The sequence below is a fragment of the Phymastichus coffea genome, unplaced genomic scaffold, assembly GCF_024137745.1.
Source record: "Phymastichus coffea isolate CEN01 unplaced genomic scaffold, Cenicafe_Pcof_1.1 PCOF00007, whole genome shotgun sequence".
Taxonomy (NCBI): Eukaryota; Metazoa; Arthropoda; class Insecta; order Hymenoptera; family Eulophidae; genus Phymastichus; species Phymastichus coffea.
This window is the reverse complement of record NW_026706818.1, coordinates 846,666-861,586: the sequence shown is the minus strand read 5'-3', so window position 1 is coordinate 861,586 and position 14,921 is coordinate 846,666. Positions and strand designations below refer to the sequence as shown.

The window sequence follows — 14,921 nt, the reverse complement described above, 5'->3', positions numbered from 1 at the left end:
TCCCATTCCTTAAACTCCGCGTTTTTGCCTAGCCCTTCTTAATCCCCACCGAAACCCCCCCGCTGGCCCGGCCTCTCGTTTTTACCCTAACGGCTGCTTTCGTTTCCCATCTACACTTTTTGTTCAATTTTTTGATTAAATTTTGTTCTTTACTTCCTTCTACCCACGTTTCCTGTAACAAAATAATATCGAATTTACTCAGAAAGTCTCTGCACTTTAATATATTTTTGCTCCCTGCTATATTCCACGCTACGCGCTTACAACCTACCCCTCGTTGCTCGCTGGTCTCTTCGTCCGCCGTTGCTCCACTCGCTGGTCCCTCCTTCTCCTTGCCATCTTCCTGTACTGCCAAACTGCCGGTTTCATCTTCTGGAATTGTTGTTTCTATACTCGTTCTGTTCTCTGCCGTGGTACTGCTCCCTGTTTCCCTGCTGTGGCCTCCCTCTCCTCTCCAGTTGCTCCTCTCCCTCTCTCCTGATCGGAAAAAACATCCTTTCTGTTGTCTCCACTATATTTCCTCTTCTTTCGTCCCATATGCTCATCCTCCCGTTTATTATTATTTTTAAGTAACCCACTTGCACTTGGTTATGTTTCTTCCTTTTCTGCTCTGCTATCGTTTCAATCCATTCCTGTACTTCTATTTCTATAGGTGTTCTCTCTTCTTCTACTCTTATTCCTATTTTTTCAAAGTCTTCCGCTTGCTCCATAAATTCAATTTTATCTCTAAAGTGTTCGAAGGTCAGTAGTAATCCTCCCCTTAAGAGTTTCATCTTTTCTATATTGTACTGTTTCCTTGTAGTTCCTAATATTATTCCTTCTATTTCTTCTTTTAATCTTTTTCCCGAAGTCCTTACTCCTCTAATAAATACATTGTTTTTTCTGCTCCTTCTCTCCTTCATTTCACATTCGTACTCTCCTAATTTCATTGCGTCCGGTTTGTTTACTTTTGGCTCTTCTCCTCCTTCCGCGTTGCTCCTATCCCTAGTTCCTTGCTGATCGTCGTCTGGTCGCTGTGTCTCTTCCCTTTCTTGTTCCACGTTGCTCTCGTGTTCTGCGCTCTCGTTCTCCTTTTCTTCTTCCTCCCTCCTACATCTACCGTTTCTCTTCGGTTTGTTCATTTTCGCCTCTAACCTCTCTTCTTGCTCTCTCATCCTTTCTTCCATTCGTTTTTCCATCTCTGCCAATTTTCCGTCAAACTTCTCAACTACCCTTCTCACCGTTTCCTTTGCTTGTTCCACTGCTTGCTCATCTATCCTCCTCTGCTCTTCCATTTTCCTTATTCTTCTTTGTAGTTCCTTTAATTCTTCTCCTTCGCTGTTGCTGCCATCGTCTCTCGTGTTCGTGCTCTTGTTGTTGCTCTTTCTCCCTCCTTTCCCATCCTTGTTCTTCTCTATCTTTTCTCCGTTTTATTCCTTATCGACCTCGCCTGTTTAACCTTCCGGTTCCTTCGCCTCTTCCACGTCTTTCCCGTTATCCTCTTCTTGCTCGGTTTCCTCATCTTCATCGTCGCTGACCTCCCTTTTATCCTCTGTCCTCTGCACTATCTCACAATGCTTCTTTTTCTTTTTGTTGCTGACCCTTACGTCAGCCTTCCTCGGTGGTGAACGCGTGATTTTGTCGCTTTTCGCGAACCCAGCTTCGTTGCTCTCCTCTTCTTTCTGCAAGTACGCTCTTATATCAATTTTCTCGTTGCCTTTCTTCTCGTTTTCCTGTTTTTTGGGCCTGCCTCTGCCCCTTCTTAGCGTCCCCTGCTCTCCCGCACCCGCCTCCGCATCCATGTTTGCTGCTTCCATAACCTCACTTTTGCTGCTCCTCTTATTTTCACTCTTCTTCTTATCTTCTCTCTTTCTTCACTTTCTTTTAACTAGGTCGATAAATCCACTCTTTCTCGGTATACCACTTCACTTTTCAACTATTTTTGCTCAGTTTTGCCTTATTTTCGCTACTCAGATTGCCAGCTCACGTCTCACATGCCTCTTTCCCGCTCGAGCTCGAGACCGGAAGTCTCTGATTAATAATATTAAAAATATGATAGCCCCCGGATATGATAATATTACTGGCAAAATGATTAAAATGTTAGCCGTAATAGCAATGAAGTTCATAAAAATTATTTTTAATGCATGCTTACATCTACGCTATTTTCCTACACAACACACTCCGAACCAACAATTGCATCAGAAGCATTACAATAATACACAAATAATCATCTTCAAAGATGGTTAAATTCCTGGAGAATAACGGTAAGTGAAAGTAAATCAATACATATAACGTTTACACTTTGAAAAGGTACTTATCCACCTATTACACTAAATAACAAATACATCCCAAAAAGTAACCAACTAAAATACTTAGGTATTCACCTAGACCGAATACTTATATGGAAAGAAGACATCTTCGCTAAATTAAAATATTCTACGAAAAATATAATTCCAGACTTCAAAATCACCCGAATAAACTTGTCAACAAGCTACTCGAGATATCCATTACAAATACCAGATTGAAGAAACATAAGATACTGAATACATAAATAAATAAATAAATTGTAATTTTATAAGCACCTTGTAAAAAAAAGATAGAATACTTAATGGAGTATTCTATTAAACATCATGTATATTTTTTCGCTAAACTGTAATCAAATTACTTATTGCCTCAATATACGAGGCAGATTGTAAATAAACGTAGATATAATAATAAAAATAAATATTGTTAAATTTAATTGTTTGTTTAAAAAAAATCTTATAGACTTATATACTTTTGAATTATTTTGCGGAAAAAAAGTCTTTATATTAATTTATTTTTCTGACAACATAAAAAATAATTATGCATATCATATTTTTTTAAATTCATATGTGTCAAATTATATGAAAATTACATTTCTTAAATGTACCATTATCTTTTTTTTTTCATCAAATTTGTGGAATCACTCATGTACCAGGCAAATGTTTAAATAAAATGGATCGATATTAACTGAGCGTTACAGTTTTTTTTCGATCTATCTGATTATTCATCCTAACCTTATTATTGCGTTCGATTAGTGTGTATACTATTTAGCCGTCGGCATGGAAACAAGGAATGACTCTGGTGCTTGCTACATTCATTGATCGATGAAGGTAGTCCTTCGAACTACTTTCGGATTCGCTAGCTTGTGCCAATAAAAACTATAGGCGGCCCTGAAGGTCGCTGACAGAAAATTTAGTACTTACCATTCTATCTTTCAGGAAGAAAGACGGAGTCAGCAGTTGATAACTGCTCGCACTATCCTCTACAAACATGACGGTAGAAATATCCCCCTCCACTGTGAGCTTTAATGCTGTTCCAATTTCGTTTGATCCATACTGGGCTGTTTATATCGTTCACGATATTTTTTTCCGGATTCACGACATGCTCTCGTCTGTTAGTGCGACAGTCAAGGCTTGTATTTATTTTTCGCTTCCTCCTACCGGTGGCGCTTATTCTATGGAGGAATCACACTTGCGGCTCTCAGAGAGGAAAAGGGTAACAGAGGTATTTTTGGCCACTAACTTAAATGTGTTGTTACGTCTCGTGCATCAACTACGAATAGCTAATGAATGAGACGTTCTAATATGTTGACTAGTGGTTGGATATGTCTCACTTATAATAAATGTATGTGGAAATGTATGTCTGATAATTGTACTACCTTGATAATCGTAGCTTTTAATTGTTGATAAAATGTAGCAGGCTCTAACTGCTTGTTGAATTGTATGAGTGTAGCAGGCTCTAACTGCTTGTTGAATTGTATGAGTGTAGCAGGCTCGAACTGCTTGTTGAATTGAATAGGATAGGTTGTTGAATAATACTTGCACGATATTACTTTGTAACAGTCGCGAGTTTATTAAGTAAAATGATCACCAATTGTCGGACCGAGTGTGTACGGAGTTGAGTCTTACAGGTACTTATTGACTGACTGACGGACTACTGATCAACTGACTGAGTAATTTGTTCATTGCTTTTTATATCTTTTATAGCTCTTTTCAGGTCAGTATTGCGATATTGTGTGACATTTTTGTTTTCGCTTATTATAAATTCTTGCGTTTTGGTGACTTAGTTTCGGAGTGTGTTTCGACAGCTTTTAGCTGTCGTGTGAATAGTTTAGCAGTTTTGAATGTGCATATGTTACAAAAAGGATGCGTCGTAAGGCTTAATTTCGGAGAGTCATTTACCTCGCGTTTAGTTAGCTTTTGCTGACGTGCGAATAGTTTAGTAGCTTTGAATTTCGCGAATGTGCATTTTATAAAAAGGATGCGTCGTAAGACGTAACAGTATAATCACGCGGGGGAAGAGACTTTGACTTCTGTTGTAGTTACGGAAAATGTTCCACCTGGATTATTTCTTCTTCACTCAGCGCAATTCCTTTAGGGGATTAGGCCCGAGAATAAATTGCGCAATTGTGAACTGTAACATCTTGCTAGTCAAGAATATTCCACGTCGTTTATCACGATGGAAATGTTCCTCATCTGCTAATTAGAATCTATCGTTTCATACGTCTGTGGCTCATCTATATGAACGGGTGCCATCATGCATGGTACATGTTTATATAGAATTAGCAGGAGGCACATACAATCAACGGAAGTATTTAGAGTCTTCCAGGCGATGGAATACTGAGTTAGGTGCTAGGGATCATTGGTACAATGGTGTCATTTAACTTTTGTCAGCCTTTGTCTGTCAAATCATTGAACTTTACATGAAGCTTAGGTGCATGTCGTTACCATATATGAGAATTTTAATAATAATTTTTTATAATCATAATTGACTAGAATTAATGAGTTAATTAGGAAAAATAATAATTTAATACATGATTTTGAAGGACAAGGGTTTATTTGTTGTAAAACTATAAATAATTAAAACCACCATTTAATTGGATTTATTAAGAAGAATTATTTAATGTATGATTTTGAAGGTTAACGATTAATTTATTGCAATTTATTGGTTACTTATGTTTAATAATTTATAGAAGTTAGCTGAAGGTAGTAGCTATATAAAAAAAGTGGTCTGCAGTAATGTAATGGATATATTCTCTCGCGTACATTTTTCTAAATTGAACTATATATTTATCGTTAACAAAATCACTAAATTTTTTAATCCAATTTACCTTTTGTATTATGTAACCAATACAGCTTTGGTATTTTACGATTCACGTAAAATACTTTAATCATTTATGTAAAAAAGTTAATTTTAATCCACTACATTCTTTATCAATTTCTGCTACTTCGCAAATATTGCAAATTTGACCTTTGAACAGCACTTGGTAGGATGCATGGCAAAATGGGCATTTCACTCCAGTTTTTCCTTTATAAATAGGTTTGTAAGATGCTGCGCATAGTGTGAATGGATTATGTTCATCGTATTCCAATTGATTTTCATCGGTTGGATTATTATCACAAACCTGTAAATGAATAATGTCATATTAATAAATACTGAAATAGATAGATTTGAATGATTCAGTATGTCATCTGATATCTGATTAAAGTGGTTATACTTTTTAAATCTGATTAGTCATTGTAATAATTTATCCTAGAACATAAATATTAATTATTGTAGGTATTTTTCCAATTTTCTTCCAAATATATTTATCTACATTAATTTAGGTGACTAAATTTATTTCTATTATATTATGTGTAACAGTGGAGGGATTTTTAGTGCATAGAGAGGGCATAAGCGCACAAAGTCCCTCGTTGTAAAGATACCCGCCCCCCTGTTAAGTACTGTAACGAGGATAAATAATAAATGATAGTGGAAAGAAATTAGATGTATCAGGGCTTGCTCAGGCAGGATGGCTCGGCTTGTCTCCTACCTGGAACTTCAGTCCATCAGGTGTTGTCGGGGCGTCGTGGCTCCAATGCCAGGTCGAGGCGCTAGACCCGCATACCTAAACGCGAAACTAGAGGGATCGACAGGATAAGTGGATTAATGAATTAAAAACAAATCGCGCGAGAACAGTAGATGAGGTATTTATTCGCAATAACACGGGTGTTACAACAAACAAGAAAAGAAATATGTATACGTATGTACGGCAAAGCAAAGAGAGTGAGAGAGAAAGCAAGAAGCCAATAAGAGAGAGATAAGATGCGCGACGGTACTTACAAATCGCTGCCCCGGCAGGCGCCGTTGGCAGAAGGCCGTCACACGCACACAAATACTCACTCTCTTCCTTCATCCTTCTACTCTCCGAGCTCTCTTCTCCTGGATATCGTTGTCGATCTGGTTGCCGAAAGCTTGAGTATACTAAACAAAGGGGATGAGATCGCTAGCCGGCGCACGTCTGTTCACGTCAAAGCCTCAAGCTGAATCTCTCGCGCCGAGAAACCGAGCGCTTTTCTCGTGGTCCGCGCGTTCGATAATCGAACCCGTCTCTCTCTCTCTCTATTTCTGTATGACTCTCTTTCTCTCACCTACCTCACTTCAGCCCACTGAAACTTAGTGATACATACGAGGAGGGGGGGTCAACAAGTCTTTACAAAATCCAAGAGATGGCGCTCGTAACGCTTAAATTATGATGATTTTGGCAAGCAATACTACTAACTAGATATCGTACAAAGTTTCAGCTCGATTCACTAATTGTAAGTCATTTTTTTGTGAGCGTTGGTTGAACAAAAAGTTATTGGTTTATTTGAAAAATGGAAAAAAAAGAGTTTTGCGCGGTGATAAAACATTTTCATTTGAAAGGCCTTACACCAAAAGAAGTCACAGTTGAGTTGAACGCCGTTCATAGCAAGTCTGACCCTGTGTTTAAGACTGTTTATAACTGGGTAAATGAATTCAAACGCGACCGTACAACAACAAAAGATGAACCTCATTCAGGACGCCCCGTAGAAATGAGTACGCTCGAAATGGTCAACAAAATCCACTATGGTTTTGAGTGATAGAAGATTAAAATTGTGAGTATTAGTTGAGACCACAGGGGTATCAAAGGGTACAATCATTTCAATTTTGCATGAAAAATTAGGGATGAAAAAAATATCAGCAAGATGGGTGCCGCGTTTGCTTACTGATGAAAACAAACGAATCCCCGTAGTCACTTCTGAGGCTCTTTTGACACGCATACGTCGTAATTCGGAAGACTTTTGGCGTCGACTCGTAACTGTAGACGAAACATGGGTACACCACTACACTCCTGAAACCAAAGAACAGTCCAAACAATGGATTACCGCAAGAGAACCAGCCCCAAAGAAAGTAAAGACAGTAAAGTCAGCTGGCAAGATTATGGCCACGGTTTTCTGGGATGCGTATGGAATCATCTACATCGTCTATTTGGAAAAGGGCCAGACGATCACTGGACAATATTATGCGTCATTACTAGGTCAGCGAAAGAAAAAATCAGAGAAAAACGTCCTCACTTGAACAAAAACAATGCCTCTTTCTTCAAAACAATGCTCGAGTTCACACGTGTGCAGTTTCGATGGCAAAAATTAACGATTTAAAGTTCGAATTAATTGATCATCTACCATATTCGTCTGATTTGGCTCCCAGTAACTTTGTCTTCTTTCCTAACCTTAAAAAATGGCTTGCCGGACAACGATTCATTCGAATGAAGAAGTCATCGCCGAAATAAATGCCTATTTTTAGGATTTTCAGAAATCATATTTTTCTGATGGTTTAAAAAAACTGGAAGGCTATTTAATAAAATGTATCGACCTTCAAGGAGATTATGTTGAAAAATAAAAAAAAATTACATACGCAAAACTTTCTTTTCCTTCTTTTTGTAAAGACTTATTGACCCCCCTCCTATTAACACATATTTAATTTACAAAGGTATATTATAATATGAGAGAGAGAGAGACATAACGAACAGCAGTTGAGTACGTATATATATGCGTGTATTTGCCTTTACTACTGATACTTCTGTCCAATTTCACGTTGCTCCCTGGGGTCAACTCACCTTAAACCATCTGATCAATAATGCTTGTCTTTTATATTTGGTGTGGAGGTTAATTTTTAACTTCTTCCCGCACGCAACGATCATTCGCCTACAATGAATTTACATCTGCGCGCAATTATCATTACTCGCTTTGAGAGCTCGCGTGAGATCGACCGGCGATTTAACTTCTAACATGCAAGCATATTACGCGGAGCTGGCCAGCTTACCTAGCGAATTCTGCTCTCGTTTGTATGTTACTTAGGCTATCTATCCGATTGCCGGTGAAGTCAGCTGATCCTGGTTTTCGAGTTCTGTTGAAACGCTCTCTTAAAATGCCTTTTTCCGATACTGTCGGGAATATAGCTCACTGAACAGTCTTGCGATAATCTGTATGGGAATTCGGTATCCGAAAAAAGGCATGCGTGTTGCGGTGTAGTTTCTCGTCAAATTTTCACAGACGGGTCTCGATTTTATCACCACACGTGAATCTGTAAGAGTTCTCTCTTAGACTGACTCTTTCTATCTCACTCCGCGTATGCGGCGCGTACCCTCCCTGCATGTCCGGTAGGTGCAACCGGTCAGTGTCCCGCTGAATGGTTCGGCTTCCCAGAACGGCCGACAGCCTTTACCGACTATTGACCCTTTAGATTGGTTAACACCAAATACCCATCTTATAATTAAATTAAAATAATTTTTACACTAGTAATTAAGAAATTTGAAAAATGTGGTTTTTGATGCAATTAGTATGTAGCAAGTGTTTGCTATTATCTTATTATTCATTACATGATAAGTAATCTTATACGTACGAGTATAATATATTTTTTTCAGATTTCTACGCGGTGTCTACGTTATTGATTTTCTATGTTAATATGTATGATATTGATGTTTGTTGTTTACTAGATGAAAGAACGGAATAAACAACTTAAAATAGATTAGAATAAATTATTTGTAGCCATCTCGTTTATTTGAAAAATAAAAATTGTGTTCTATATTTGCAGAAAAAAATTATTTTATCTTGAAATAAACGACAAAACTGTTACAGGAAATATATTAATTACAAAATAGCAATTGACTTATAAGCAAAAATATTTTATAGCAGTAAAATTTTAACGATAACAAATATGAAGAAAAATATTTGATCTTCTAACCCTTGACCATTTTTGTATATTTTTCTTGTTCAGAACAATCCTAACGTCGGTTTGTGTTCACAACTGCTTGTTTTGTCATACGCATATTCTCACAGAAGATATATCCTTCGACATATCATATTGTCCTAACAATAAAATCTACTCTGTTACAATATATTTGGTAGCCATGACTTTATATGTAAAATTTAACTATAAACTTTCTTATATGTTAGATAGTTTTTAAATGTACTATCTCTAAGAAATTCATGCATCAAATCTATCCACAGTTTTACCATCGAACAATATACGTATACTATTGTTATTCATCTTTTATTCTCCATCGAATCTATTCGTTTGTATTTTTTTAGAGGCTTGCATCAAAATTGTGATAGTCTGATTTGCATTATACACATTATCCAGAATTTTTATATACCATTCACGTGATTTATTCTAAATTGATAATAATTTTATTTATACTATTTAATTGATATACAATTCTAGGTAAATATTTTCCTAGCAACGACTTATAAATGCCATACTATTTTTCAGGAAAAAACGACTACTAAAAAGTTATTTATAGTTGAAGATAGAGTTCATCAATTGTTCAGCAGTATGTACGAGATGTGATCAAAAAGTAAGGATATATTTGTCGTCGAAAATACACTTCTCGAATATTTCAGCCTCAACGACTCATTTTTCTAAAAGCTATTTTTCTCTCAAAGCTTAGTCGTCGGATTAATGTATGACAAATTTCGGTTTTAATAAAAGAAGTGTCAGTCTAAAGTTTCCTAGAGAACTAAATTAAAAAAAATCATAATTTTTGAAGCATGCCTTTAACCCACAAATAATGCACTCTGCAGACCATAATCCCAGACAGCTACAACCAATTTCCTTAACATACAAAACATGTTTCCCGACAAGCAAGAAACCTGGAACGTTATATTAATTTTTAATTAACCCAATACCCCTCGTAAAGGTACAGGGTTTACGGGCTCAGAAAATTCAGCTGGCTAGCGTTAAAACCTCGCAGGATTTGTGGATTAAGTCAAAAGAATTTAAGTAATTTAGAGCCATTGCCCCATAGGGTACACGGTTTGTCGGTTAAACTAATTGGGATGTAATAATCTGGCGATATTGTTATACATGATACAGGGTTTGAGGGCTGAGCAAAACCGAATATAATGAACTAGAGTTAAACTTCGTAGAGTACAGAAATGGTGGATTGATAAAATCAAAATATAGGGTCCCCAGTAATTATCTTACCGTTTACAGGGTTTGTAGGATATAAAAAACAAAATCTAGCGTTCGAGGATTATTGTTTCACAGGGATCAGGGATATTAAGAAAATTGGATTGTATTGGTCTAGCGTTATTACTTCGCAGGGTATAAAGATTAAAGATCAAACAAATTAAAATTTAGTAGTTTACAGTTATATGGTGCAAGAAACATCGATTTTAGGTTAAAAAAATTAAAATACAAGGTGTGTTCAAAAGGTAAGGTGAATTTTTAAATTGAGCGGGCTATGTAGATTCGATCATGGATATTTATTTTTTATTATGTTGGTATACATGTCCCTTACATATACTCACAATTTCAGCTAGTTTGTATGATTACTTCTCTTTTGCGAGACAGAAACGTTAGACGTATTTTTTGTGCTCGGCGATTTTCTGCTGTCGAAATCAATGGATCTAAGAGTTTGGGTAAAATTTTGTGTAAAAAATGGAATTAAGTGCTCCAAAACACGTGAAATGTGGCATACGGTGAGTCTACTTTGAGTTAAAGAAATGTTTACAAGTGGTATAAGCTCTTTCAAGATGGCCGAGAAGACACCGACGACGAACCTCGCTCTGGACGCCCCAGCACTTCAATAACACAGGCCGACAGAATTTGACAAAAATATTTTACCAAGAACCCGAGTATAGTTTTCCGAAGGTTTTTTGCGCGCTGAATCCGAATCCGAGGTCAGAATTACTCTGGTGGCTCCGGTTTTCGAGATATCCTAACCTTAAGGTGCAAAAAACGCGATTTTTGCCTATATTTGAGGTTATGTAGCAAAGAAAAGAAATTTTTTTTCAAAAAACTGTATACATCAAATTAAAGTATGAGTTTTCTTCTTTCAAATGCCGTTGAGTATGCTCGGATATCTTTTTTTTTCACGAAGTTACACAAATTTGAAAATTTCAAATTTTATGAATTTAAAAAGCACCACATCATTCAGCCCAAGCTATCTAACAAGTAACCATATTAAAGATCCACTCACCAATTTAAACCAAACTTGGAAATATGACAAAACACTAAAAAATATTGTGAGCATCGTGCTTCTATTTACAAAATGCTCTCTTACGGGTAGAAACCACCCCTGCCAACCCCTAAACAGGCTCACCCACATAACCCTGGGTAGAGCAAGTTTAATTAACTGCTTTTTGATAAAAAAACTCATTTTCTAATCACAGGTATGCGTACTAATATGATCTAGATAGGCCTCATCCCCAAATACCTCCTCAACCCTTTAAAACCAGCCCTCCCAACCCCTAAGCAGGCATACCCACATGACGCTGGGTAGAGCAAGTTAGCCAAGTGCTTTTTATTTCAAATTTGTGTAACTTCGTGAAAAAAAAAGATATCCGAGCATACTCAACGGCATTTGAAAGAAGAAAACTCATACTTTAATTTGATGTATACAGTTTTTTGAAAAAAAATTTCTTTTCTTTGCTACATAACCTCAAATATAGGCAAAAATCGCGTTTTTTGCACTTTAAGGTTAGGATATCTCGAAAACCGGAGCCACCAGAGTAATTCTGACCTCGGATTCGGATTCAGCGCGCAAAAAACCTTCGGAAAACTATACTCGGGTTCTTGGTAAAATTTTTTGTCGGCCTGTGTAATTGATGAAAGTGTTGAAGAAGTGAAACAAATGGTGTTGAAAAATCATCGAATCACTATTAGAGAAGTGGCTGAAAACGTATGCATCTCTGTTGACTCGTGCCATGCAATTTTTTCTGATGTTTTGGGCATGAAACGTGTAGCAGTAAAATTTGTTCTGAAACTGCTTAATTTTGAACAAAAGGACCGTCGAAGGAGCACCACTCAAGAGTTATTAAACGACGTTAATGATGATCCTGATATGCTTAAAAGAGTCATAACTGGTGATGAATCATGGGTTAATGGGTTATAACGTCGAAACTAAAGCCCAATTGTCCCATTGAAAGACTCCAGAAGACCAAAAAAAGCACGTCAAGTTCAATCAAATGTCAAGGTTTTGATCGCTGTTTTCTTTGATTATCGTGGCATAGTACATCAAGAGTTCTTACCACAAGGACCTACGGTCAATAAAGAGTAGTAATTTGAAGTTATGCGCCATTTGCGAGAAGCAATACGAGAAAAACTTCAGGAATTGTGGAAAAATAATTTATGAATTTTGAATCACGATAATGCACCTGCTCACTTATCGATGCTTGTAGTGAACTTTTTGGTCAAAAACAAAACCACAATCATACCTCACGGACCATATTTATCGGATATGGTCTTTTGCGACTTTTTCCTGTTCCCAGACTCAAGAAACCCGTGAAAAAACGGAAGTTTAGAACGATTGAGGAGATAAAGAAAAAATCGCTGGAAAAACTCAAGGCTATACCAGAAAGTACTTACCAGAAGTGCTTCGAGGATTGGAAAAAACGTTGGCACAAATGTATTATATCTGAGGGGGTTTTATTTTGAAGGGGACAACATAAATATTGATGAATAAATAAATATTTTTTTATGAAAGTAAAAATTCACCTTACTTCTTGACACACCTAGTATAAAGATATGATATTAATGTCTTTCAGGATACATCATTTGTGGATTCTAAAAATCAGAATACAGCATCCTTGGATTATTGTTCCGCAGAGCAGGGTTGGGTTTATGGGATAAGTAAAAATCGATCTAGGGTTACTGTATGACAGGGTAGGGAGTTTGTGAATTAAAAAAAATTGGGTAGAAACAATCTGAGCTTACTGCCTCGTGAGGTAGAGGATTTGTGAGTTAAGAAAATATAGCGAACTGGGGATGCTACCTCGTAGGTATCATCGTAGATACTGCCTTTGCAGGTTAAGGAAATCGGGATGTAGCGGTGTGAGATTACTCGCAAGGTGTATACGAGGGTCATTCAATAAGTCCATGAATTTAAATTAAAAAACACTATTTATTTAAATAAGTACAATTAAATTTACAACATAGTCCTCTTAACTCTTTACATTTATTATAGCGGTGCTGAAGGTATTTTATACGAGGTGTGATCAAAAAGTAAGGTGAATTTTTATTTTTCTCAAAAAATATTTATTTATTCATCAATTTTTATTTTATCTCCTTCAAAGTAATCCCCCTCGGATATAATGCACTTGTGCCAACGCTTTTTCCAATCCTCAAAGCATTTCAAAAAATCATTTTTTGTGATCTTGTTTAGTTCATCCTTCGATGCCGTCTTTATCTCCTCAATCGTGGCTAAACGCCGTCCTTTCATGGGCCTCTTCAGTTTTGGGAACAAGAAGAAGTCACAGGGGGCCAGATCTGGGGAATACGGTGCCTTTGGCATCGTTACTGTGTTGGTTTTAGCCAAAAATTCGCGCACAAGCAACGATGTGTGAGCAGGGGCGTTATCATGGTGCAAAAGCCAATTTTTATTTTTCCACAAATTCGGACGTTTCTGGCGGATTGCTTCGCGCAAATTGCGCATAACTTGCAGGTAATATTCCTTATTTACTGTTCTACCCTGTGGCAAGAACTCATGATGCACCATGCCCCTGCAGTCAAAGAAAACTGTAAGCAAAACCTTTACATTTGATCGAACTTGGCGTGCTTTTTTTGGTCTTGGTGATCCAGAATGCCTCCACTGGGACGATTGAGTCTTAGTCTCGAAGTCATAACCGTATACCCATGTTTCATCACCTGTTATAACCCTGTTGAGTAAATCTGGATCATCGTTGACGTCATTCAGTAGCTCTTGGGCGATGCTCATGCGACGTTTCTTTTGGTCGAAATTGAGCAATTTCGGAACAAACTTCGCTGACACACGTCTCATGTCTAAAACACTCGTCAAAATTGATTGGCACGAACCAAATGAGATGCCAATATCATCAGTAATTTCTCTAATGGTAATTCGACGATTTCCCAACACTATTTTCTTCACTTCTTCAACATTCTCATCAGTTGTTGATGTGCTGGGGCGTCCAGAACGAGGTTCGTCGTCGGTGTCTTCTCGGCCTTCTTGGAAGAGTTTATACCACTTGTAAACGTTCTTTTGGCTTAAAGTAGACTCACCGTATGCCACTTTCAGCATTTCAAGTGTTTTGGAACATTTGATTCCATTTTTCACACAAAATTTAATGCAAACTCTTTGATCCATGTTTTTAGACAGCAGCAAATCGTGGAGCACGCAAAACACTTCTAACCTTGATGCCTCTCACAAACAAACCAAACATACTACAAAGCTGAAATTTGGAACGTATGTTCTAGACGAGTGTACCGACATAACCAAATAAAAAAGTCGAAGATCGAACGGACGTAGCCCGCTAAATTTCAAAATTCACCTTACTTTTTGATCACACCTCGTATAGTATATTTTGTTGGAATTCTAAATTCTACATGGCACCTTTATCATCTGTTTGCCTTTCATATAGAAAAATATAACTCTTAACTTGTGCAAATTGTTTGTTTAACAAAACTTGTTATAACACTCTTTTTTGATTTCTGACCGAAATATTATTCTCCGTATTGAATGTTCATTTTTTTGCATGCTTGAATAACAAAGATGTGTTTCAAATATGAATGGATTTCGTTATTAATTCACAAAAGAATATTCGTTCTTACGAAACGTTTTTAGAGAATCAAGATATTTTTTTACTATTCTAGAGACATTTTCTTTTATTATAATATTCAAT

At 36.9% G+C, this 14,921-nt stretch overlaps 2 protein-coding genes across 3 annotated transcripts in view; both read right to left on the bottom strand.

Annotated features, from left to right (window-relative positions):
* Positions 1 to 362: 362 nt before the first annotated feature.
* On the bottom strand, positions 363 to 1,271 carry LOC131669153 (golgin subfamily A member 6-like protein 25). The gene has a single exon (XM_058943848.1). It carries the CDS (start codon positions 1,269 to 1,271, stop codon positions 363 to 365), a length of 909 nt encoding a protein of 302 aa, XP_058799831.1.
* Positions 1,272 to 4,896: 3,625 nt separating this feature from the next.
* LOC131669101 (coatomer subunit alpha) overlaps positions 4,897 to 14,921 on the bottom strand; it is a 174,728-nt gene continuing 164,703 nt past the window's right edge. For both annotated transcript variants that reach the window (XM_058943736.1, XM_058943745.1), the window contains exon 6: positions 4,897 to 5,404. In XM_058943736.1, coding sequence (XP_058799719.1) covers positions 5,171 to 5,404 — 234 coding nt within the window. In that variant the 3' untranslated portion in view covers positions 4,897 to 5,170. The remainder of the gene's footprint in view (positions 5,405 to 14,921) is intronic.

What these genes read in the sequence shown, in the direction of transcription:
- LOC131669153 (XM_058943848.1), bottom strand. Translation starts at nt 1,271, where the DNA reads ATGGAAGAGCAGAGGAGGATAGATGAGCAAGCAGTGGAACAAGCAAAG.